Consider the following 26,912-nt stretch of genomic DNA (forward strand, 5'->3'; position numbering starts at 1 on the left):
TCTCTTTTTCTCTTCCTTCTCCTCCCTATTTTAACTTCTGTTTTTTCTCTCTTCATGACCTGCCATTGTCACTACCTCACTTCCTCCTCGTACTCTTCAGATTGTGTCTCTGTCTTCTTTCTTCTTCTAAATCTCCACATCTGCGATTTCACGATTTGTATCTCTCCCATATCACAGTCGAACGTCTATCATCGACCCATCGTGCCTCCATCTTCATCTCTGTTCATTCTTCTATTTATCCTTTTTTAGATAATAATTGCAGCTGTTGACGAAAAAATATAGATAATAATGATGGTAGTAAAGGTAGATGATGAAGATATTATTGATATTTTAAAGTTTTATATACTCTGTATATGTTTTTTGCCAAATATAAAATATGTATACATATATTTTGTATTTATATCTATATAATTTATGTCTCTGTATCCATGTCTCATGTCTATCTTGTTATTTTATCTTGGACCACATCACAAAATTATTGAAATCCATAACAAAAACCATTATATCTTAAAACCAAGGTAGGTAACAATGAACATTTATTATCAACACATGTATGGCCAAAAGTTACATAGTACAAAATAGTATCATGAATTAAGGAGGCTACATTACATTACAATTATTTCAATTCAAGCAAGTTCTTTTCATTGTAATAAATTTGTGGTGGGGCATATGGTAAATGTTTGTTTAGTGAATAGAGTTATTCTCAGTCATTATTATGCATTTTATATGACAAAAAAGCATGAAGAAAGGTCAACATTCTTGTGCTGCTCATTTGTCATTCCTTACAAGTTGCATACCAAAACTCAGGAAGTATCATTGTGTAACTTGTTATGAACAGAATAAGGGTAAAATGGTCAATTCCACTTGCGTAAATAAAATAACTAATTTAATTTTCAATGGTATTTATTTACATTAAAATCAAGCTTTTACTGAATAAAATTCGTTAAGAATAATAATTATTTAACATTATAGTAAAAACATTATGATCTTTAATCTTTCTGCTGGGATTCTGAACTTTGAATGTAAAGCAGCTGAAAATCAGAAGCAGGTTCCTGAGTAATTTCATTTCATATATATATGTAATATTATTTGGATCCACGTAAGTTATGAATCAGCAAAATTTCTGTGTTATCTTGACTTTTGTGGAAAGAAAGAAAAAATGTTTATGCTTTGATCATAAACCTAGTACCACAAAACTAGTATTATTTAGGTAGTGTTTGATGTAGAATTTTAGTATTTTGTTTGGTATAAAGTAAAAGACAGAAATTAAAATAAAAATGAAACTCTAATTTAATTTGCACAAAAATAAAATTAATATTAATTAATTGAAATGAGGGTATTTTAGATATAAAATATTATTAAAGTTTCAGTTTTTGTCTCTAAAAATTTCAGTCTTCTGTGTCCTCATTTTTTGAAATACTGAAATTTTGTGAATAGAAACAGAAATTTTAGTACCAATTTTTGAACCAACAAATATAATACTGAGTCTCAATCTTCTGTACTAATACCTCAAAACAAATTCTACCTTAGGCACTAGAATTACGCCTTTATTATTTCACAAATTTTCTAGCTCTCAAATGTTAAAAAAATATTTAAAAAGTAAAAAATATCATACAATACTAAAAGTCAATTATTAAATTAACTATGATATATATATAACTGATTAATGAATGATTTTTTATATAGAAATAATATCGAATAAAAAATTATGGCCTAGTTTATAAATGCTTAAAAAATGACTTCGGTTGAGTGTGTATGTGAACAAAGCATGACTAATAAAAACGTGGATAGAATAGAACAAAGGTGTATGACAACGTGTCAAGCAAAGAACAATAAATACAATGCAGTCAAATTTAGAAGAAACAAGATTTAGATATGTGCACTAATAATATTATAAATTTTTTGTTCATAATTTTTTAGATAATTAAAAATAATAGATATATTTTTTATTTTATAATTAATTATAAAACAATTCTTATATAATTAAAAAAAAATTATATCATAATAAATTGTATAATAATTATAATAAAAATTAATTTAGCAATTTATATTTTATATATATTAAAATATTTATTTTAGGAAATGTTTGAATTTATAAATTATATTTTTTTGCACTGTAGCATAAAAAAGTAATTTCTGCATTGTTACAGAATCATAATTAAAAATAAATAATAAAGTTTGTCCTATGTAATTTATTTATTTATTTTTTAGTGTTGTTGTATTTTATTATTTTGTATATATAGTTCTAAACAAGCTTATAAAGCAAATATAAATATTGATCTGTTTGTTAAATGATGTTTTATGTTGTAATTTTGATCTTATACAAAAATTAGAAGTGGTTGAAAAAACTTTTGGCAATTCGGATAAGAAATTATGAAATAGATAAAGTAATACTGTAATAATAGTAAGAATGTTGTTGATTATATACATAAGTATATAATAATAATACGTAATTTGAATGTTTATAACTGAAAATTATTATTATTGTTTTTTTTTTTTGAACAAAAGGAGTTCAATATACTAAAGTGGAGTAAGTAGAAAATAAAGACAATAACGAAAACAAGAACATACGGTATCAAGAATTTAATCTGTTGTCAGTTTTGGCATTGTCATCAACAACTAAACGGATCAACTCCGTACCATTTTCTGTAACTCAAAAACGACCTATTCTTAATAGTATCAACTCCTGTCATAGTGTTCTGAAAAATTCTGTGATTCCGTTCCAGCCAAATGTTTCAGACCACTGCAAAGAATCCTACCAACCACTTCTTTTGCTCAAAGTTACCACCAGACACTTCAGTCCAACTCTCAAACAGCTATTTGACCGACCCTGGAACTGTCCAAGCTCTATCAGCACTTGTCAACCACGCGCACCACACCTGCCATGTAAACTCACAGCCAAAAAACAAATGATGGATAAATTCTATTTCCTTTTTACAAAAAACACAAATATTATCATTATGATGTATAATTCCTAGTCTACTCAGTCTCTCTTTAGTGTTGACTTTGCCGACTAAGACGAACCATGCAAACAGATCGACTCTTGGAGGGACGAATCCTCTCCATATGGTATTAGTGAAGCTGTAGTTTGTGATGTCCTCCGAAAGAGTCTCTTTCTGCAATACCTACATAAAGGAATTAGAAGAAAAAACACCTGTCCTGATAAATTTCCATATAATTGTATCATCTCTATTAGATACTAGTTTGACTAGCCGTAATCTGTCATGAAGTTGATTGAGTAACTCTAGCTCCCATTGGAATAATTCCCTCCTCCACTGAAAGTTCCATATCCACTCTAACCCATCCCAAAACCCACAGTCCCCTATGACAGATCTTTGTTGATTTGAAACAGAGAAGAGTCTCAGAAAATTATCTTTCAAAGAGCCACTTTGTAACCAATCATCCTGCCAGAATCTAATACGTCTGTCATTTTCCAACTCCATAGACAAACCATTGATCATCATATCTTTTACCTCTTGTTCTCTAATATTAAGTTGGCAAATATCTTTTCACGGGTCACCTCTTGACGGTAAAGGCTGTTTTGACAACATTACAGATGGGTTCAGTTGATTACAAGAACAAACAACCTTCTTCCACAACGGGCAATCTTCCTTCGAAAAGCGCTACCACCACTTGAACAGAAGCGACATATTTCTGATTAAAGCATCTCCCACCCCTAAACCACCCAACTTTTTCGGAGCTTGCACCAATTCCCATTTCACAAGGGGTATACCATTATTTCCTTCTTCTTTACTCCATAAAAATCTTCTTTGTAGTCCTATAATCCTTTCTACAACCGCTTTTGGCATTTTATACAAGTTTAAGTAGTACACTGGCAAGCTATTAAGAACAGATTTTATGAGAACCAACTTACCAGCTTTGTTGAGAGGCTTCGCTTTCCATAGGCTTAGCTTATCTTCCACCTTGTCAATGATTGGTTTCCATGTTTTCACCAACCGAGGATTTACACCTAGAGGAATTCCCAAGTATCTGATAGGTAGAGTATTTCAGCACATCCCAACAAACCACACATATTCGTCTCCCATTCCTTCTCACAGTTAACTGAAATCAAGCTTGATTTATCAAACTTAATACTCAAGTCAGACATCACCTCGAAACAACGCAGAAGTCTCTTATAGTTTACTAGTGTCTCCGTTTCCTGTGGACAAAATAAGATGGTGTCATCTGCAAATTGGAGGTGTGACAACTCTATGTTGTCACTCCCCACCAACAATAGAGAAATGCGACCATTTCTGACTGCCTCACCCACCATCTTGTGCAAGACGTCAACTACAAGAACGAACAAAAAAGGAGAAAGATGATCTCCTTGTCTAAGACATCTCTCCATCTTAAATGGCTTGGATGGTGACCCATTAATCAACACTGACATAGACGCTATAGTCACACATTCCTTCACCCATGTCCTCCATCTAAGATCAAAACCCATCTTCTGTAGCACAATATCCACAAAGCTCTATCTCACCCTGTCGTATGCTATCTGAAAGTCCAATTTGATGATTGTCGCCTGCTTCTTGCGCAATTTCAGCCAATGGACCGTCTCACAAGCAATGAGAGTACCATCGTGTATTTTGCGACCTTTTACAAACGCAGACTGAGTCTCTCCCACTAAGCCTGGCATCACTGAACGCATCCGTCTCACCAGTACTTTGGATATCACCTTATAGACACACCCAACCATACTAATCAGCCTTAGGTCTTTGATTTCCTTTGCTCCCACAAATTTTGGAGCTAACGCTACCCATGTTACATTAGCGTCCGTTGGTAGCTTTGCACTTTGGAAGAATCCCAGCACAGCTGTAATAAATTCTTGACCAATCTCATCCCAATATTTTTTTATGAAGTTCATATTGTAACCATCACAATGATGCTGTTCGATTTTCAATACCAAATAAAAAACCAAATACGCGTTAACTTTATCTCGTCATAAAATCATTTGTGTTGTTCACGTATCATGTAGATATTCTGCTAATTTAATATAATTGTAGGTAAGTGGACTTTGCAAATGGTAAAAGTTTTTTTTTTTTTTGGTCAGAATGGTAAAGTTATTTAAAACTCACCAAATTCGAACAAAATAGACCAACCCAAATGAAATTTTTTTTTTTGAACAAACTAAAAATAAAAAACGCTAATCAATCTGGTCTTTTTTATCAAGAGGTCCTAGATTCAAGTCTCATGTAGTGCAAACTTGATAAAAAAAAAAAGAGAGGATTTCATGTGTGTAGGTGTGGTGTGTGTGAGTGTGTAACTTATGATTAGGAGTTGTTCAATCTATTGACAAAAAAAAAATCTTACCTCAAAGGTCTAGGGTTCAAACTCTAGAGATTGTAATTGAAAAAAAATGTGGTAAAAAATGTAAGGAGTATGTGGATATAATATCCCTAGAATTAGAAGTTATCCAATTCACTGGGGTACCTAAGATTGGAATTGTCCAACCCATTGACCCAAAAAAAAAAAAAAAACCTACCTAAACACCGCTCACTCCCAAATGAAACCTTAGGTCCCTAACACCCTTACTCTCGGGCTCTCAGCTCCGAGGAGTCCTCTCAACTCTTCACGGCACCGAAACTCCTCCCTCATCTTCCACCACTCCCTTTCTTTGTCCCTCTGCAACAGCACACCGTCGATCTTCACGCATAGCAGCAGCACACGCGCCAGATGTCGTCGTCCTGCACTCAGTCTGCCACTCTCTGTCTACATCATTAACTCCTCATGAATGTAGTCTCAAAGGATCTATTTCTAATTCAGTCTCTTGCTTTTTTTTTCATTTATTTTTTCTGTTCAACCTATTGATTTTTTGTAGTTGATTACTGTTCTATATCTTCACTATTTGGCTTCTGGTTCTACTATTTTTTTTTTTTTTGTAATTTTAATTTAATTTTAGTATACGTTTTGAATTGTGGATTTGCTTGAAAGATTTTTTTCCCATGTGTTTTGTTAAAAAAAAAAAAAACACATCCTTTTGGTTGGTTCAGCTAAGTGGAAGGAGTGCCTGTAAAAATATATTTTGGCAAAACCTTTTTTCGAGTTCATTTCATTGATGAATGATCTAATGTTCTTTGAATAAATAGTTTCATGGCTCAACCTTTGATTAAATTGTTTGGAGTGTTAGTTTTTGCTTCTAGAGTTAAATGTTGTAGTTTGAAGACTGATGATCCAGTATGCATATATTAAACTGTGGTTAGGAAGACCAAAGTTACTGTATTATATTCAAAATGTAAACTCATTATTAAAACCCTTATGGAGACATATGTATGTAAAGTACAAAAATTTATATATGTTAATCTTTATTTAAAACATACTAACTTAAATTATAGAATGCTTATTTATTGAAAAATGAGACTAATAGATATTATATAATTATGAAAAGAAAAGAATATATGAGTTTATAATTATTGTTAAATAAAAATATAATTAATTTATGAATGAGTGAATTTATAAATAAATTTAAAAAATAAATTGGATAAAAATAAATTATTTGATAAAAAATTAAAATGGGCTTGATCCATTCTTTGTTTATTGGGCCGTGGGCCAGTTGACCCAAAAAGAATTCTCTTTACAAAGTCCACCGACGGAACCCCCTGGTGTTGGTCGTAGCAGTCACCGCCACCAGCAGAGGATGAGTGATTCGTGTTCGGAGACCGTTAGGTTGATGAAACTTGCAATAGATCAGGCAAACTTAGCTATGGATTCCCTTGAAGTACCCGTTGGGTAAGTCATCTACCTCCATTTCCATAAAATTTGAATTATTGAAATTACGATATCAAACACTGAACTTGTCAACAAGTTGCAATTGAATACATTATGTCGTGGCAGCTGTGTGATTGTTGATGACGGGAAGGTTATATCCTGCGGCAGGAACCGAACCACTGAGACTAGAAATGTAATTTCATCCATTGCATTATTATCTCTTTTATACCATGTTAGAAATAAGAAACTAGACTGAAGAAAGGATTTGTGTATTATTAAGTGTAATCAAGTTGTCTATCCAAAATGTTTGAAATAATACAATATAAAAGGGTATTTATAGATACGGGCCTGCTACACATACAAGTATCCAAGCATCCAAGTTGGCCCAGCCCAAATCGAAGACACGCGCATAAGGAAGCATAACATGGCGCGTCAAAATCACGCGCTCAACACAAACGGTTACGTATGGCAGACTCTTCCACTTCCTCCACTTATTCCACTTCTCAAAACGGTTCGAAACCAAGGAAACGCTCCCAATTTCGAGCAAAAATCAAAGTTCAAAATATACAAATCGTTGTTCGAAACCTCCATCAAAACAACATCAAACTCTCCGTGAAGAATCTGAAGAGAAAACGAAGCAAATACACTCAACGTAAGTTCATCAAGAAAACCTCCCAATTTTAGTTTTCTTCTACGTCGTTCTTCTCTAGGGTTTACTGTGCTATTATTCTTGCTTCTTTGTCACACTGTTCTAAGTTCTACGTCATTCTTCTAAGTTCTACGTCGTTCTACATTCTTGTTCTAAGTTCTCTTGCTACTGTTGTTGATTTTTGGGGCTTTATTCCGTAGATTGGGGGTTGTATACTGTTTGAACTTGTAATGTGACTTGATATTGATGCATGTTTGAGTGATATCTCACTGATATATATGAATGTATCTGAATAATTTCAATGGGTGTATCTCACTGTTATCAATGGGTGTATCTGATTCTTACATATGGGTGTATCTTACTCTTATCAATGGGTGTATCTGACTCATATATGCGTGTATCTTACTGATATCTGAATTAATTTGATATTGAAGCATGTTTGAGTGATAACTGACTGATATATATGGATTTATATGAATAATATCTATGGGTGTATCTCCCTGTTAACAATGAGTGTATCGGATTCTTACATATGGGTGTACCTTACTGTTATTAGACCTTGTAATGTTGCTTGATATTGAAACATGTTTGACTGATATCTGACTGATATATATGAATGTATCTGAATAATTTTAATGGGTGTATCTCACTGTTATCAATGGGTGTATCTGATTCTTACATATGGGTGTATCTTACTGTTACTAATGGGAGTATATTTGTGTGTATTTTTTGTTTCAGACAAAATGGCACCAAGAAACCAAACGAAAGACCTTAAGTGTGCCACACATCTCCTGAGTGATAAGTTCAGAAACATGGCTGAGGAGAAGAAGGCAATTGTCAGGGATCTCGGATTTGGTGGGTTGATGCACGTCCCACCTCTAAGGGTGGATCACCAACTCTTAAGGGAACTGGCAAACAACTTCAAACTTGGGGAGAACAGACTGAAGACAGGATATGGTTCTTTCCAAATAACACCAAAGACAATAGGTGATGCACTTGGCATCAATGCAACAGGTAACTAGCTCAAAATTATAGGTGTATATTAAGTTCATGCTTGGGTGTATTTAAGGTTGATGCTTGGGTGTTTTTGAACCGATTTTGATACTTTGTTGTTTTCTTTTTTGTAGGAAATCTGTTTCCTGAGAAAGTTGAGTATAAGCAACTTTATAAGCAACTTTCTGATGATGACAAAATAATTTATAGAAGATTCCAGGGTAAGACCCTCAAAAGTCTTACCGATGAAATGATGGAAATCGGCGTTGGCAGCGAAGAGGAACGCCTGATGTTCAAGAGGATATTCATCCTCTACATACAGATGGCGTTCCTTTTGCCAACGACGATAAACAAAATATCGCCCGTGCACCTCGCCCCAATTTTTAAGATGGACGGCATATCGGAGAGAAACTGGGGGGCGCATGTTTTGACCTTCTTGATCAAAGGCATCACAGACTACCAGGATAAGAAGAAGAAGGCAATTGATGGCTGCCTCTTTGCCCTCATGATAATATACTTTCATCTTTCTGAAAACAAAGGCAAGAAGAGGGCCGAAAGACCACCAAAGCCTTGGATTGCCAACTGGACTAAGGAGAAGTTGGTGGAAAGAATGATTGCAGAAAAAGAAGAAATTTTGGTAAGTAAACATAATTTGTTGCTTGTATTTTATTTACCTGAATGCTGCTAGCTAAAATATCTCATGTTTCAGGGGATTGTGAAGATGGCGGAGACAAGAGCAAGAGAAAAAATGAAAGAAAAAGAAAAAAAAGAAAAAAAACAAGAAATAAAAAAAACAAAAAAAAGGAAGGCGAGTCCAACATCGTCTTCGGAGACAGAAACAGCTACTGACAGTGACACTTCTACCTCTGAGTCTGAGACTCAAGAAGACTCGGAGGATTCAGGAAGAAAATACCCCAGCAAAAAGGGGAAAAAGTAAGTACCATACTTGGGTGTATATTGTATATTCAGTTGGGTGTATCTTGTGAATTCATTTGGGTGTATTTTTAGTATGTTCTAAATAATGATTGTTTGCCTTCCAGAATGGACTCCAGAAAAAGAAAGCAGAGGCAAGAGGAGTCAGATTCTGATTCAGAATCTGAATCTGAACCAAGTGATGAGTAATGTCCTGAAATTATTACTCCTTTCTTTTGGCTTCATTATAAAGATTTTGTGTATTAACTGAAGTGTCTATTATTAACTTATAGGAGCGAAGAATCATCACCTACAGAGAAGGAGAAGAAAAAGAAAAAAATAAAAACAACACAAAAAAAGTAAGCACTTCTTTGCATAATATTCTGCGATAAAATTAATTTTTTATTTCTGATTGGTACTCTTTTTTTTCCACCCAGAACACAACCAAAAAAGAAAAAAGTTGTTGTGGAGGATTCACCTCCTAAAGAAGATCAATACTTTGACGGGTACAGTACCTCGTAAGCTATATTACCGTCTATCGTCGTAATTGTTTTTGTTAACATCTTCCTTTATGAATGTAGTGAGACATATGAAATATCAAGTGACGAACTGGATGAATGGCTAGGGCAAAACGTTGATAAATCTGCTGCAGAGGGGTATGTCTTGATGGGCTGTCTATTTCATATTTTATTGTGTTTTGCATGCTAATAATTGTTTGCAGGGAGAACCAACCTGACCTGCGATCGACAGAAGGTCGCTATGTGTCGTCTGAAACGTAAGAAGCTTTATTATTTAATAAAATCTTGTTATCATGAATTGGGTGTGTCTTGTGGTACCATTTGGGTGTATTGAGTGGATCAAGTTGGGTGTATGTTGTCTAATAAGTTGGAATATTAACTTTGTTGTGTTGCTTGGATCAAATCTGTCTTAGAATACCGGCTGTGAACTTGGGAACTGATGCTCCTTCCTCTCAAGGAAACACAGAACAGAGTAGTGTAAACCAGCCGTCACAGAGCATGTAATTTCTCTTTCAAATAACCGTTACTTTTGTTCTTCTATTACCCTTCTACTTCTAATTCTGTATATATTTTTTTTTAGAAAAAAAAGCCCTTTATTATTTTATTCAAGAAAAAAAAGGCAGGAAAAAAAAGCAAAAACTGCAAGTATGTAAGTTCTCAAAAAAACAAAGCCTGTCTTCTTTTTGAATTGTTCGGGTGTATTTCTTGAATTTCTTTGGGTGTATTTTAGGTTGAGTCCGTCTGATTCGAATATGATGGTTGTGAGGGAACAGACACCGTCCGAAGCGCTTGCAATGTGAGTTTTACAATAATATTCAACCTTATAACCTTATTATTTTCAAAGGCGTTGTTAACCTTTCATTTTTCTTCTTGTTTAGAGTCCCGATTCAGGTTTTTGTGCCGGCATCCCAAACAACCACAGAGACAGATTTTGAACCAACCCCTATGCTACAGATTGAAGGGAATACAGAAACGTAAGAAATAGTATTGAGTGTATATTTGTTTGGAGTTTGGGTGTATATTAGCTAACAGTTTGGGTGTATATTGTTCCTGATTAGTTTCTTTTACGCCGTGATTAATTTTTTGTAACTGTGCAGCACTCCTGAAACCCCCAAACAACTTCAAGAGACTACACCCACGGTTCCCCCAGCTCCAACTAAAGTGTAAGTTCATCAGACTAAAATCAATCTTTGCTTATCATCTGTATATTCTTATTCTTATTCTTATTCTTATACATGATGACGCAGTCATCCAGACGCAGAAGACGCTGCTGCCCTGTTGATGATGGCACGGACAGCTTCCTATGTTCCGAAAACAGATCCAGGGGTGCCATCCTTCAGCCTTGGATTGACTGATTCAAGCCAGGAGGGGGCGTCAACGCAGGAGACAGAAAGGGAAAAATCTCCAGAAGCTGCGAATTTGATAGAACAATTGGACAGTTTGGTCCAAAGAATAGCAAGCAGCGCGACGAAGGGAAAAAACACAAGTCCACAAATTCAGAGGGAGACTGGGGGAGAAAGTTCTGCAAAGTTTGAAACTCCTCGGGGATTATATCAGATTACGGATGATATGAAACAAAAGTGCTACATCTGGGGGACGAGACTGAAGGAAGATGCAGATGGCAATACTAACGAGTATGAGGAGATGTGCACTCTGATTGGCCAAGGAGAATACATTTTGATGAGAATGCACCTTGCTTCCCTCCAGGTAAAAAGTGATATAGAATCTCAGGTAATATTAGAATAAGATTACTGTTTTTACACCAAAGTCAATTACAATGCTTATTAATGTAAAATTGATTTCGGCATATATTTCTAGATTGTATCTGCCATCTGCCTCATCCTCAACAACAAAAATGAAAAGAGATTTCAAGAACAAATATACTGTCTCCCCCCCGATATTGTGGTAAGTGTTACTTCTACGATCTTCGGGTGTATTTTCTGTATTGATTTGGGTGTATTTGTCACGTTCCATTGGGTGTAAGTTTAGTATTTCATTTCTCGTTTCCCATTCTTGCAGTGCATGGCGCTTTCGGATCACCCAAACGGGGAATTCGTATCACCAAAAACGAAAAAGGAATTCAGGGTGGAAGCCTACCCGAGTTTCATTCCCTTCATAGATAGAAAAAAATTGACTTCGCACCCATATGTAAGTTTTCGTTTGCTAAATTTGTTAGTACGCTTATTTACTTATTTGCAAAATAAAATAACACACTGTTCCATGTGTGGCAATCCTTCAGATTTTTGCCCCTGTCTGCTACGCCGGGCATTGGTGGTTATGGCTGATAAATACAAGAAAGCGGAAATGTCAAATACTTGACCCGCTACACAAAATAGCTCCCACTGATGAGAGAAAGACCATTAATAAATTCACTGTAAGTTGCCTCTGTCTTCTTTACTTTAATAGATAGGTCTATTTCGTTAGTTGTGATGGGTGTATATTGTCCATTCAGTTGGGTGTATCTTGTCCATTCATTCGGGTGTATTACTGATTTGTTTTCGTATTTAAGGGATACGTATTTTCAAGATTGATAACATATGCCGGCGGGGGGCCTCTTCAGAAAGGGGAGAGGGAGAAGGAAATTAAATCACCATATGTTAAAATATCAGGCCAAAAAACAAGGTATAAATTTGTGAGTCTGAACATTAAACTTTTGTAAATGAGATTTGTAATTTATTTTCTTTGTTTTCAGCTATGACTGCGCTGTGTACGTTATGAAGTGGATGGAGATAATTGAGCCGGAAAACATCAAAAAGGGGAAGTATCAATGGGATAATTGGCCACATGTAACTGTCTTTAAAACCATATAACTCTGTATTACTTTACTGAATTAATATTGCTGTTTAAACAGAATATACTTTTTTATTGTAGGAGGAGGTGGACCACTATAGAGTGGAATACGCATCCCGGATACTATTCAGTGAGATGAATACACAGAGAGATCGGGCAATTAGAGAGAGTAGTGCTATAAGGCTATCGAAGCCATCCTCTATATTATTAAGTCCATTTTGTCAGATTAATTCTACTGATATAGAAACTGGGTAGTTTGTAAATTGAACAAATGATGTAAATATTTGCCATTTATCAACAACTTCTATTCCATGTATATTTTTTCCCATAGTTAAACTATCTGTGCTGGTAAACTGTCTGTGATGTATTCAAAAGCTGTATTACAGGTGGTAAAATATGAAGGAAAAAATCAAGGCATATATAAACACAAACTATAAACTGCTACACCCAACGCAAGTCTAATAATACACTCAAGGTTGTATAAAATATACACCCAAACTGTCTGCGCTGTATTCAAAATGTATGAATTACATGTACTAAAATATGAAGAAAAACATCAAATCAAATATAAACCCATAACCTGAGAATTTTTACAGCTTTTGTTTTATATATATCTATATATGTGTCTATATCTAAATTGTGAATTAACGAAAATACACCCAAAATAACGGTGCTTTTACACCCATATTCTGTAAAACTATACACCCAACCAGTTATCCCCTGCTGCTGGTACCCTGAACTGATAACTCATAACGTGTCCTTGATATTGGCTGCAATTTGAATGCGCTGCTGATGCAGCATCAAACAGGTTTATCTGAAATATAACACACACACATTACCTAAACTATTAACGAGAAAAATAAACTCAATCGCCACAAATTTAAAGAACATTACTTTTACCTCGCTTAAAACTTTCGTCTTCTTCTTCTTTGTGGCATTTGCGATCTGTTTCTCCAGCTTTGAACCTAGCCTGTTTTTTGGACGTCCTCTTGTTCGAATCCTTGGCGGGCTTTGAAGCTCGTTAACGGATTCCAAGTTGGCGTCTTCATGGGATAAAGAAGATGTCCCCTTCCTTTTGGCTTTTAATGCTTCCATCTCGGCCATGACGTTATCGTACGCGGGGTGCAGAATTGCAGTCAGCTCCTCCGATTCGGAGGCAAATTCGCATATATTTTGCGAACGAAAAACCAATTGGTCGAACCTCTTGCTTCTTGGCTCCATTAGTGGCTCGTCGTGGCTGCTCTTGATGTGTGTGTGTCGCCTCTTTACCTTCTTGCTCCATCGTTCCAGTATGTATCTCGGTGACACTTGGCTTACTTGTTCGAAGCTTAACACGCTTAGTGCGTGACGCCACAGTATCCCTCTCGACTCGAATAATAAGCAATGGCATTTTACCTCGGCTGCAACCGAGTCGTAAGTAACCACGAACTTGTTGAATATTGAGCTGGAAACTTGTTCTCCGACTTCGTATACTGAATAGCCTAGAGCGGAATTCTTCAGTCTGGTGATGCAATTCGCCTTTCCTCTGAATTGCGCTTGGACTTCCCTAAACTTTGCGTGAGTGTATGCATCTTGAAACTGAGCTTCAATGCAGGATTTCGTTGCACACGGTATGACCGTATGAAAATCTGCAGCATCTGATTCTCTCTCTGCTTGCTCCCTGCTTCCGAGGCAATTATCGTATTGTTTGACGAACTGAATAAGCGAGCTGTTCCGGGTGATATACTTGTTAAAAAATGAATGCATGCTCTCGCTCCTTTGTGTGCTTCTCATCCCTGCCCAGAAATGGTGATCCAGATAGATAGGAACCCATATGTGACGGTCTTCGTACAGATCTGCATAATACACCCAAAGACAGTCTATAAATACACCCGAGAAAACATGCAACTTACACCTCTGATGCAGATTTTAAAAAGACATTACCTGAAAGCCACTTGTTGTCCCCAAGACCAAAATTCAGCAGAAAATCGTTCCAATTCCTATCGAATGAGTCTTTGCTTTGAGAGTTCCAAACAACTTGGCTCATTTCTTGTTCGATATCGGCATGTCCCTTGTACCCGTTTAATTTGCTTGGAATCTTCTTCATGATGTGCCAAATGCACCAGCGGTGAACTGTTGTTGGCATACAGGCCTCTAAAGCCCTTTTCATGGATGCACACTGATCGGTGAGAAACCCTTTCGGAGCGTTTCCTCCCATGCAACGAAGCCAGCTTTGAAATAACCATTTGAATGATTCAATTTCTTCGTTCTTCATCAAAGAGCATCCGAGAAGTGTTGATTGACCGTGGTGATTCACCCCGACAAAAGAACCACAGACCAAATTATACCTGAAACAAATTACCATGGTCCAGAATGCAAAATCATTAGCTACACCCTAACAAATGCTTCGCATACACCCAATGAAACAGCCAATATACACCTCTACTGCGGATTCGTAAAAATAAATTAATTTGGCATCATAAACAGGGACAGTTTGTTACCTGTTTGTATTGTAGGTGGTGTCGAATGAAATGAGGTCTCCGAAATACTCAAAGGCGGCTCTGCTTCTTGCATCGGCCCAAAAAGCCAGCTTAATCGATTGATCCTCTTCGAGTTGGAGCTCAAAAAAGAAATTCGGATTCTTCTCTTTCATTCTTAAGAAATATTTCCCGAATTCCTTTGCATCTTCTTGTTCGGAAACATTCCGCACTTCCCTGGTAATGTAATTCCTCACGTCCTTTTCGATAAAATTTAACTCGCGGTGACCCCCGGCAGCCGCAACAAATGATTGGTAGGTTTTGCTTGGTCTGATACCGACCTCCTCGTTATTCTCTATCGTACGACGAATGGACATGCTTAGTTCCCTGTGCTGTTTGAGCATCTCTGCTTTGCTTGGACAGCAGGGGTGTGAATGATCCAGCACAACCTTTGAAATGATCCAAGCACCGACATCCTTCAATGTGTGTATATAAATTCTTGCAGGACAGTTTAGACCGGCTGTCGGATTGGTCTTCTCGGTCGGAGATATTTTAGATTTCCATTTTCCCTCTCTGCTACATGTAATCAGTTGGTTCTTAATCTCGTTTCCCTTCCTATTTGTGCACCGAACTCTTGTAGAGAAACCTGCAGCCTTAGCGTAGTTCCTGTAAAATTTTTCAGCATCTTCAAGGGTAGTAAAGGTCATTCCAACCTTTGGAACAAGCTCGTCATCAACAACTGAGAGAGGCTGCAAAATACACCGTGTCAGAACTGTAAATACACCCATAGATATGATTCAAATACACCCAATCATGTCTAATACGATACACCCTAACCGCAACAACTCAACTACAGAATGACTTTTAAAGCCATAAACTGTAAATACACAGCATGCAGATATAATACAGTTCTAAAAACACACCTAATCATGTCTGTTATAATACAGCTGAACAACAACAAGTAAATTAAAATAACAAAAAACCAGTAAAGTGTAGATACACCCACACTTCTAGCTAAAGTACACCCAAACAAGAATTGATCTACACCCGAGCGTCTGCTACAAATTCCAGGTAATTAATCACAACTAATACATTGAATCGACAGATTCACGTAAACGTGTTACTTTCACAGTAATGTTCAGCAATTTTTCAACTACACAATGCTATACAAATTACTGAAAGAAATTTCATACTAATCCTATGTAAATCAAACCTTAGGGACTTCGTTAGATTCTGACTCATAATCCACTTCGCCTGCATTCAGATGACAATCTGAGGTTGAATGATCCATTATCTTCAAAACGAGATCAAACTTTGATTTCGAAAAACAACAAATCAAAAATAGAAAACGAAGATGGAGTTGCAGAGAGAGACAAAGGTAACCTAAACGAAGAAGATGCTAGTGAGAAAAGGAGAAGAAAAGAACAATGGAGAAGAAGGAGGGTAAACGCGGGAGAAGAAGAAGAACGAAATCTCAAAATAACGAAAACGAAAAGGGAAAGAAATATTTTAAATCTGGTAGTTAGATATACGCGCGATGTTATATAGCGCGTGTAATCAACGTACCTGAAGCAGCGCGTATTTTGATCTTATTGTTTAATGAACTTGTATGGCATACAAGCCATTAGGGCTTGTATGCAGAGCTTTTCCGTTATAGATACTAAGAGAATCGTAATAATAAAGACATAATCTCCTATAATAAATTTTCAGATATACTAAATAATACTAATTGATCCTAATTGATTCTAATTATATTCTAACACTTTTCTCATCTAGTTTTTGTTGTTCGGAACTGTGATTATTTGTTAATGATCTTTTCTTTTTTCACAGGCTACTAGGCATGCAGAAATGGAAGCAGTGGACGTGCTTTTAGAGCAGTGGCAGAAAAATGGATTATCAATGTCTGAGGTTGCTGAAAAGTTCTCAAACTGCACCCTTTATGTTACCTGTGAACCATGCATAATGTGTGCTTCTGCTTTGTCCATTTTAGGTAGGTAGGTAGGTATGTTCCCTTAACTGTTTCCTCACCCATTTGTTTGAACTTTGTGAGTTGTATTCAGGTATAAAGGAAGTGTTTTATGGGTGCTCAAATGATAAATTTGGAGGTTGTGGATCAATATTGTCATTGCATCAAAGTAGCACTGACTCACCCAACAAGTATGCTTTCCCAAAATCAATTATTTTCATTTTTTGTTGTGTTGAACTGCAAGTCATCATTTACATTAGATTCCCCTTTTCTGATCAATAGTGAAGTTCCACTGGGAAAAGGGTTTAAATGTACTGGAGGTATAATGGCATCAGAAGCGGTGCTTCTCCTGCGAACATTCTATGAACAGGGAAATCCAAATGGTTGGTTTCTTCTAAGTTTGACCATGTATTTGGAACTCTTTTTTTTTGTCAGTTGTTTTATTTTTTTATAACTTTTCTTAATGTTATTCTCAGCTCCGAAGCCCCATAGGCCTGTAGCAGTAGCTTCTTACAAGAATGAACTTGAACTTGTACATCAATAGGTTGGTTTTCATTATTATTATTTTTTCATGTCACTAATATTGTGATTTATACTAGTTTCTTCTATTGTTTTAGTTCTGTCTAGTTAGTTGCTGATATGGTTGAAGCTGTCTTTCAATGTCCAGCACAAGAAGAATGCTTAAGGCTGACCAATTAGAAGAATGTCTTAAAATTTAAATTTCAGTTTTATTTAATTTGTATTTTTTATATCTTATTCGATAAAAACTCATCTAATATTTTTTTTAATAGTTAGAATTTTTCTTTACTTATCTGAATATTAACGCTTTTAAAATTATTAAAATGTAGGGCTCCCCAGAAAGCGCCCTTTGTGGGTTAGAGGCGTTAATACCAAGTTGTAAAATCAAATCCTCAAAGTTTAATTTTTGGGTTGTTTCGAAAAGGTTTCTGGTTGATGAAGTTAGAAATGTTAAAAGCTTGGTTTATCAGTAAGTCTTCTCCTTCAGCATTTGGGAAGAACGATGTAATTACAGATTTTCTGGGTACCAAAGTGGCTAAGTTATTGTTGATCACAAAGTTTTCTTACCTTTTGGTTCTCTTAACATATTGATGCGAGAATGAATAAAAATTACTACATAAAACAATTAGTTTGTGATGAAATTTAATTGTACAAGTCTAAGATGAAGGTGGCCGAGATGGAGAACCACACTTGTAGAAATACAATTATGCCGCATTTATAAATAATTTGATTATTATTAAACTTCAAAACAATTGCTTCCTCTAAACATAAAAGGTGAGGCATGAAAATTGGATTAACAATGAACATGTAGTACAATTTCTTACCCTGTTGTGTTGATGTAAACAAAAAAATTAAAAGAGAAACCAAAAAAAGTGCTATGCAACTCCGCAAAATTATTTGAACCAGCTAGGCTTTCACACTGTTGACTATGGTTGCACAACTTGCATTGGGAATTTCGAATGAGGGTACTTAGCGAAAAAGTATTTAGTACATGTCAATCTGCATAACATTGTTCATAAGATTGGTCTAAATTTAACAATATTCAATGCAAAAAATGTTAACATGCTTATTTTTTCACTACAATGATAACTTGCATCTCAGGTTGACATTGATTTTAGTAAAGAGCCAATTAGAAATGGAAAGAATGTGTACTTAAAAGATATCTGGCGTAGTACTAAAGAGGTCTCAATGTCAGAGGTATAAAGAAAAGCGAAATCATGGAAATGAATTTATATTAGGCTGCGTTTGGCGACTGTTTTAGAATCACAGGACGGCTAAAAAATTTTGATATGGAAGCAAAATGAGTGATATATTTTAATATGGTAATTTTTTGTGTTTTTTAAAATTGTGGGAGTACACAAATCGGAGGGATTTGTGTTTAAAAAGTTAAAAAAAATTCAGAGTACACAAAAATCGGACCATGCGAATTGTTTGATTTTAAAATTTTGCTTAAGAAATCGCATGGTCCGACTTGTGGTTGGACAAATATGAATTTCGGAAGCTAGAAAACGGACCCTCCGAGTTGTTTGTTGTTGTCACTTTTTTTATGAAATGGAATATCAAACGCAATTCAGATCGTCCGTTTATTGACGGAGAACTCGCACGATCCGAATTCTGTGACACCACATGACTGTGAAGCACCTGTATTCCCCATATCTAAGTCTAACACCAATTTTACTTTCATATTCAAATTAAAATATTCAAATTAAAAAGTGTGATAGGACAATATTTTTACATTTAGTGTCTCGAGAACTAAGACAGGCGCCAAACAGGCCTTAACGAATGTGATTATTAGCATTCCAAAAATATTGTTTGTTATGCACATGTTAGGCTCTTCAAACTTATGTGCTTCCCACGTCCAAAAAAAAAAAAAAAACTTATGTGCTTCCTGAAATGTTCAAGAGAATGTATGAGTCTATTTCAAAACGGAATCCAATGTGGGATCAGCTTTCAATTCGGGCTGCTTCTCTCTATTCATGGGATCCAAACTTAACCTACATGCATGAGCCTCCTTATTTCAAGAATATGACAATTCTACTATGCATATACTCTTTATAGTAGGCATCATTTTAATATTAGTATTTTCTTAACCATTAATACATATTATCTTTGTCTTGTTAAACAATAATTTAAATGCATAATTAATTATTAATAATTCTATTTTTATAGGAGTGACATGAGAATGTGGTAACATAGTGGTGCAGGTGGAGCTGGTATATATAGTTTATCCGCAGCTTGATTAAGCAATGAGCTCTTTGTTCTTATGCTTCCATTTGCATGTGTATACAAATAAATACAATTTACTTTTTTTTTTTTAAATAAAATACTATGTGAATATGATGATGTCAATTCCTTGTTTATTCCATATCTAATTTCCATTTTATTAAAATGATATTTTATTTTTAGTTTGTCTCTTTTAAGTAGGGGTGGCGAAGTGGGCCGCCACACCTCTCCCCGCCAAGGCCCGTGCCATAAACAGGGCGGGCCAACTAAGATGGGTTTAAAATGCTAACCTGTCCCGTTTTATGGTGAATTGGTGGGTCCCGCTTGATTTTTTTTAAATAAAATTTATTAAAATTAATAAAAAATAATAATTAAAAAATCAAATACAAATAAAAAATTGCTAAATTATAATATAATTTTTTATTATCTTTTTTATAATTTTTAATTTCAATAAAATTGTTTAAAATAATATTTGTTAATAGAATCATCTTTATTTTTAAAAATAAGTCACATAATTTGAGCATATATACGAAATTATAAAATAAAATAAATAAAGTTAATAACTAAAAGCCAATGAGTTATAGCTCAAATGGCATAGTCTCCCCATACTCAATTAAGAAGTTGCGGGTTCGAGTCTCCTATCTTTGGTAAAAAAAAAAAGTTAATAACTAAAGGAATAATAAAAACAAAAAAAAAGTGTTTAAAAATTATATAGTTATTAATTTTGTAGCAATAATCACTCTTTTATTTAATAAAAAATAAAATAAAATAAAAGCCTTTGGCCCTAGCAGGCTGACTCACCCCGCCCGCCAAAATCCGCATAATTGGCAGTGCAATTTTAGCATTTTTTTTTTATTCGACAGATTTTAAATCTTCAGCAGATTGACCTGACGAATTCGACTGTTTTGCTATCCTACTTTTAAGCATTACCATAAGGCAATTAGATTTTATGTTTATATAATTTTATTAAATTACTAATAATTCATTCAACTTGATGAAGTTAAAAGTTAACTGTAGAAGTTTTATGTTGTAGTTCAAATCAAATGAATTTTCTTTCAAAAAATTGAACAATCTTTATTAAACTAATCACCATCGCCATTAAACCAAACGCTTTTGTTAGGTTAGCTAGCTAATTAAAATTAAAAGAGTGAATATCACATTCGGTCCTGACAATTATCTCGAAAGAACAATGAGGCTCCCAAAAAAAAAAAACACCCAATTCGGTCCCTGATAATTTTGTTTGAGACTGATTAGCTCCTGTGCAAAAAAAAATAACATTGATTTTTTTTTTGCACAAGAATCTCGTTGTTCTTTCGAAGTAATTGTCAGGGGCCGGGTTAGGTTGTTTTTTTTTTGTCAGGGGCCGGGTTGGGTTTTTTTTTTTCAGGGGCCTCGTTGTCTTTCGAGGTAATTGTCAGGGGCTGATTTGGGTTTTTCTCAAATTAGACTGATGAAATAGTTCATTTTTTTATCTGTTTAAATAAATATTAAAAATTAATATTTTATATCATATATATAACACTTTATAGACTAATAATAAACTTTTAAATAAAATTTAAATCACAATAAATTAATCTTTAATTTATCAAATTAAAAATTATCATAAAAAAATAATAATTAGTCTTGTATATCATAATTCATAATGTTCATAAGTCATTAGTGTGTTACTACAAACGAAATATTTTTAAATATATTTAAAATATTAGTGTGTTAATAGTTTTAATTGTTAATTTCAATTATAAAATATATAATTATATTAATTAAATTTAACAGTTAAAATTATTAAAATATCGGTGATTTAATACTGGTTGTTACGGTGGGTAACCGGAGATTAATGGGCTGAATGGCGTTGGTTGGCCCAAACGTATGAAGGAGGTGGCTTTCGAGTGGATCCGTTACTCGGTGTCCTCCGTCCGACTTGTTCGTGTGAATGAATGGGGGGTGGTACCTGCAAAGACACTCCGATGCCTAAGTTAGCAAGAGTGTGAGCAGGTTAGAGAGTATTGGAACTTAGAGATACCTGAATGGTGTCAGTGTATTTATAGTGGGGAACCAATAACCACCGCTAAAGTAGTGCCACCTTTTTAGGTGGATAACCGTTCCCATATCTTAGGGAGGTTAAGATATGGCTCTATGAAGTGGTTAGAGAGTTTCTAGGGCAGTTACTCATTCGAATGAGTGTTATCTGCCAGATAACCCTCGTATCCGACTTATTTGGAGCAGGTCGTGTTCAGTACCGACTTCTTGGGATGAAGGCTGATACTGGGTGAGGGCCAACCCTTTAGGTTGGGCTTCTTTGCTTGGATCCTGGGCCTTTATTATTGGGCCAGGGTATGAACAGTGCCCCTACTCGAGCCCAATTTCTTTTTAAGATTTGGGTTCGAGTATTCTACTCGGGGTCGTAGCCGATTTGTAAGAGGACCGACGTGATGGTTTGAAACCGACGTGACCTTTCGTGACCTTTTGGTTCTGACAGTTACGTCTAATCAAGCGTCGTGTCCGTTAGGGGTGTGCGTAGGGATTCAATAGCCTTGGTAACGGTGCATCTTCATTAATGACTGCCCCTATTTTACCATTATGCCTCTAACGTTCTTATAAATACTTTCCCTCTCTTTCATTGTTTCAATTCTGCGATCTTTCAAATTTTCCTTGCATTCGTTCGTACTGCATTCTTGTGCTTTCGAAGGCTTTTGCTTCCAACCCTTATTTCCAGATAAAGGTTAGTTCTTTAATATGCCTTTGTAGATAAATTTGATTTGCAGACTTTAGTTTCGCATCCCCCTCCCTTTAGAGACCGTGTTGGTGATTTTTCTTTTCCCCTTGTAGGTTTTGTCACCCCTTTTTTAGAAAAAGAAATGGCTTCTATAGATGCTCTCTCTCACTGGGTCGATGTCACAGTCTTAGGGGAGGAACCCTCAGTCGATTCTGAGTTTATCACCCATCTTCGTACTCGCCACAGAATTTGTTCTTCTGAGGAGGACGAGCCGAAGTATGAGTTAGTGGCCCCGGGTCCAGAACACCGGGTTTGCTTTGGGAGGGTTAATGAGGCGGCCTCCCATTTTTTCTTTATGTATGAGTGTATGATCACCCGTTTGGGTGTTTTTCTTCCTTTTTCAGACTTTGAGATGTCTGTTTTACGTCATTGCCGAGTCGCTCCTACCCAGCTTCACCCCAACTCTTGGGGTTTTTTGAAAATTTATCAATTCATCAGCCAGGCTTTAGAGTTTCCGACTTCTTTAAAGATTTTTTTCATCTTTTTCATATGACAAAACCCTTTAGTGGGCTAAACAATAAACAACAGTGGGTATCGTTCCGAGCCATACAAGGTAGGAGAATTTTCACCCTTTTTGACGAATCCTTCCACGACTTCAAAAACTATTTTTTCAAAGTGCAAGCTGTAGAGGGTCACCACTCCTTTTTCCTGGATGATAATTCTTCCCCCCGCTTTCCTTTATACTGGTTGGAGGCCTCCCCTTGTGAAAAATATGGTCTTGACGACCTGGATGATGTGGAGGCAGTCATTGTGGGGTTCCTCCGAGAAGTTTGGGGGAGTTCTCCATACTTGGACACGAAAAAGTTTCTCCAGGGGTCTCCGAATTTTATCCAGGCGCAAATAGGTAGCTTTCATTTGGTTTTCCGACTTGTCTGATTAATTCTTCCGACTTGTCTAATCTATCAATTGTTGCTTTTTTCAGAGATGGCAAAAACAAATGCCCAGGAGTCTTACCAAAGAGTTTAGGAGGCCAAGGCGAGGTCTCATGCCAGGTCTGGTGGTGCTAGGGCGGTTGCTTCTCCTCCTCCTCCTCCTCGGAACGTCGGGACTCCCTCCCAACCTATTGTGATTTCCTCTTCTGCTTCCTCTCTGCCACCCCCCTCCGTCCGACCTACTCCTGAACCAGAGAAGAGGAAGCGTAAGACCTTAGAATCTGGCGCTTCTGGTGAGGCGGACGCTCTTGCGTTCGTCCGAAAGAACATTTATCCCCATGCTCGTATGAGCATGGATGACGTTTCTGTTCGGCGCTACCTCACTGCTGTGGTTGAGGAGTGTCTCAAGACGGCGGGAGTTTGTGGCAAACTCTTAGATATATTTGAGAAGACTCCTCTCAGCTCTTTAGGGATGACCTCGAGGGTCGAGGAGCTGGAAGGCAGGCTTCGCATATATCAGGAGCACGAGAGGGAGTTGGAGGGGAAAGTCGCCAAGTTGAAGGAGGAGAGGGATAGCCTCCGGGAGAAGGAGAAGAAGTTGCAAGCCCAATACAACATGGAGGTGGATTTGAGGAAGGCAGTGCAAGCCAGCTACAACAGTTTATTTGATGATCTTGTGTCTGTAAAGAATGACTTGCTGAATGCCCGGAAGGCCTATACCGAGTTGGAGGACTCTATTGCGGATGGTGCTGATGAGGCTTGGAGGGTTTTTAAGGAGCAGGTCGGAGTCATTACTCCTGACTTGGACCTTTCTCCTTTAGACCCTGATAAGATTGTTATTGATGGTGCCATCGTGGATCCTCCTGTCCCCGTGGTGGAGTCCGAGTCCGATTTGAAGACTCGGGGGCAGAGGATCATAGAGTCCCCTCCTCGCTCTAAGGACGCTCCGAGCTCTTCTACCGCTCCTCCGACTTTCTCTCCAGCTCCTGGTCCTGGTGGTGGTGATCCTTCTACTCCTCTTGCAAAGAAGTAATTTGTTGGCTATTGGGGGTCCGGCCTGTGGGCCCCCCGTTTTTTTAAACTCTTTATATTTATTTGTTGATGTTTGAACAATTTTTGGCCTTTTAAGGCCGTAAACAAAATAGTTTTATCATACCCTTTTTTGATAAGGGTTTAATTTTAACGATTAAATAAATACCCTTTTTTTTTATAAGGGTTTTGAGTTACCTTGTGCGCGCATGCTTTTCTATTCGTAGTTCTTTTGACTTTTGATCTTTTCTGGAAAAAACCTTTTCTTTGGGCTTGTCTGCTTTTCTGAATCTTTTTAATCTTCAGGGCAGCCTTATAATCTTTTCTTAGTTTTTTCCTATCTCTTTTTGTTATTCCTAGTACTCAATTTCGTTTCATTGAGCTTTTCGTGACTTAGGCTACTTTTGCGATTCATTTTAGTTTTACTCGGTTTCGCATTCCGACTTATGAGTCGGACTGCTCCCGAGTTTATCATGATCGACTTCCATAGCCTCTTTACGCCGACTTGTACCTCGTCGTTTTATCCTGACGACCATCTAGGTCGGTTCATGGGATTTTCACGTTTTGTCGAGCTTAAATCGGCGCGTTTCGTAGAAAGAGAATAAAAAAAGGGAATTTTAAAAGAGATATTAAAATGAAAGAGATCTTTATTAATTGAGGAGGTACCTTATTGCTACTAAGGGCTTTTGACAATCTATTTTCCCTTAGCCTCTACTGTGATGCCTCGTTAAAAACCCTTCTCAGAAAAAACCCTTTGATTTTGGGAAAAAATCATGAAGTTGAGAAAAGAGTACATCAGGGAGTAGGGTTCGCTTTTTAGCTGTAGTACCTTTTCATATTACAAGCATGCCATGATCTTGGTAACTCGTTGCCGTCGAAGTCGGTTACCCTATAATAGCCTTTTCCTAAGACCTCGTTGATCTTGTATGGTCCTTTCCAGTTAGCAACGAGCTTTCCTTCCCCAGATTTGTTGACTCCAATGTCGTTTCTGATTAGGACCAAGTCATCTGGGGTGAAACTCCTTCGTATGACTTTTTTGTTGTATCTTGCGGTCATCCTTTGCTTCAACGCTGCTTCTCTTATCTGGGCTTCTTCTCGGACTTCGGGGAGCAAGTCGAGCTCCTCTTTGTGCCCCTGTATATTCCCGATCCCGTCGTGGAAGATTACTCTTGGGCTTTGCTCATTGACCTCTATTGGGATCATGGCTTCTACGCCATAAACTAGTCGGAAAGGTGTTTCTCCAGTGGCGGATTGGGGGGTTGTTCTGTAAGCCCATAGTACTTGTGGGAGCTCTTCAGCCCAAGCTCCTTTCGCATCTTGTAATTTTTTCTTCAGCCCTGCCAGTATGACTTTGTTGGCTGCTTCGGCTTGCCCATTGGCTTGTGGGTGTTCCACCGAGGTGAACTGGTGTTTGATGTTCATACCGGCTACTAGGCTTCTAAAGGTGGAGTCGGTGAACTGGGTTCCATTGTCTGTGGTAATGGAATAAGGTATCCCATACCTTGTGATGATATTTTTGTAGAGGAACCTCCGACTTCTTTGTGCAGTGATAGTGGCCAGTGGTTCTGCTTCTATCCACTTTGTGAAATAATCTATTCCCACTATTAGGTACCTGACTTGTCCTGGCGCCTGAGGGAAAGGACCTAACAAATCCATTCCCCATTTTGCAAAGGGCCACGGAGAAGTGATGCTAATGAGCTCCTCTGGAGGAGCCACGTGAAAATTTGCGTGCATTTGACATGGTTGGCACTTTTTCACAAACTCTGTGGCATCTTTCTGCAAGGTCGGCCAATAGAATCCAGCTCGGATTACTTTCCTAGCTAATGACCTTGCTCCGAGATGGTTTCCGCAGATTCCACTATGTACTTCCTCTAATACCTCGGTGGTTCTGGAGGTCGGTACACATTTTAATAACGGCGTTGATATCCCTCTTCTGTAGAGGATATTTCTTGCCAAGGTGTAGTGTTGTGCTTCCCTTCGGATTTTCTTGGCCTCCTTTTTCTCCTTGGGGAGGATGTCAAATTTCAGGTATTCGACTAAGGGGTTCATCCATCCGAGGTTTAATCCGACCACTTCGAAGACTTCTTGTTTGTCTTCTATTTTTACCACTGAAGGTTCATGGAGAGTCTCTTGAATCAGGCTTCTGTTATTTCCTCCTGGCTTGGTACTTGCTAACTTGGATAGGGCATCTGCTCTGCTGTTTAGATCCCGAGTTATGTGTTTCACCTCGGTTTCTGCAAAGCGCTCAAGGTGCTCCAAAGTTTTTTCCAAGTACCTCTTCATGTTTGGGTCCTTTGCCTGATATTCTCCACTTATTTGGGAGGTCACCACTTGGGAGTCGCTGTATATCATCACCTTTGTAGCACCGACTTCTTCTGCCAGCTTTAGTCCTGCGATCAAGGCTTCATACTCTGCCTGATTATTTGAAGCTGGGAATTCGAGCTTGAGGGAAACCTCTATCTGGGTTCCCCTTTCATCTACCAATATTATGCCTGCACCACTTC

The 26,912-nt window shown here is 36.9% G+C and overlaps 2 protein-coding genes across 2 annotated transcripts; both read left to right on the plus strand.

Moving 5' to 3' along the window:
• Positions 1 to 6,637: 6,637 nt before the first annotated feature.
• On the plus strand, positions 6,638 to 17,536 carry LOC107608311 (tRNA-specific adenosine deaminase TAD2-like). Its single transcript, XM_088492574.1, has 6 exons — positions 6,638 to 6,729; positions 6,835 to 6,901; positions 16,857 to 17,016; positions 17,087 to 17,183; positions 17,275 to 17,375; positions 17,469 to 17,536. The coding sequence occupies exons 1-6, from the start codon at positions 6,638 to 6,640 to the stop codon at positions 17,534 to 17,536; spliced, it is 585 nt and encodes a 194-aa protein (XP_088348700.1).
• Positions 8,114 to 12,439, plus strand: LOC107608610 (uncharacterized). Its single transcript, XM_088493350.1, has 17 exons — positions 8,114 to 8,371; positions 8,485 to 8,987; positions 9,060 to 9,283; positions 9,391 to 9,468; positions 9,556 to 9,621; positions 9,700 to 9,768; positions 9,844 to 9,918; positions 9,984 to 10,037; positions 10,194 to 10,280; positions 10,511 to 10,576; positions 10,659 to 10,754; positions 10,878 to 10,943; positions 11,028 to 11,511; positions 11,599 to 11,685; positions 11,800 to 11,928; positions 12,020 to 12,154; positions 12,290 to 12,439. Exons 1-17 carry the CDS (start codon positions 8,170 to 8,172, stop codon positions 12,437 to 12,439), a joined length of 2,571 nt encoding a protein of 856 aa, XP_088349476.1. The 5' UTR covers positions 8,114 to 8,169.
• Positions 17,537 to 26,912: the final 9,376 nt, after the last annotated feature.

This window comes from Arachis ipaensis, chromosome B7 (genome assembly GCF_059453495.1).
Source record: "Arachis ipaensis isolate K30076 ecotype BB chromosome B7, ASM5945349v1, whole genome shotgun sequence".
In the NCBI taxonomy this organism is placed as follows: domain Eukaryota; kingdom Viridiplantae; phylum Streptophyta; class Magnoliopsida; order Fabales; family Fabaceae; genus Arachis; species Arachis ipaensis.

Coding starts and splice junctions, on each gene's coding strand:
- LOC107608311 (XM_088492574.1), top strand. CDS start 6,638: ATGAGTGATTCGTGTTCGGAGACCGTTAGGTTGATGAAACTTGCAATA. Junction 6,730..6,834: donor TCCCTTGAAGTACCCGTTGG/GTAAGTCATCTA, acceptor ATGTCGTGGCAG/CTGTGTGATTGTTGATGACG. Junction 17,184..17,274: donor AGCACTGACTCACCCAACAA/GTATGCTTTCCC, acceptor TCTGATCAATAG/TGAAGTTCCACTGGGAAAAG.
- LOC107608610 (XM_088493350.1), top strand. CDS start 8,170: ATGGCTGAGGAGAAGAAGGCAATTGTCAGGGATCTCGGATTTGGTGGG. Junction 8,372..8,484: donor ACTTGGCATCAATGCAACAG/GTAACTAGCTCA, acceptor TCTTTTTTGTAG/GAAATCTGTTTCCTGAGAAA. Junction 11,929..12,019: donor AATTGACTTCGCACCCATAT/GTAAGTTTTCGT, acceptor GCAATCCTTCAG/ATTTTTGCCCCTGTCTGCTA.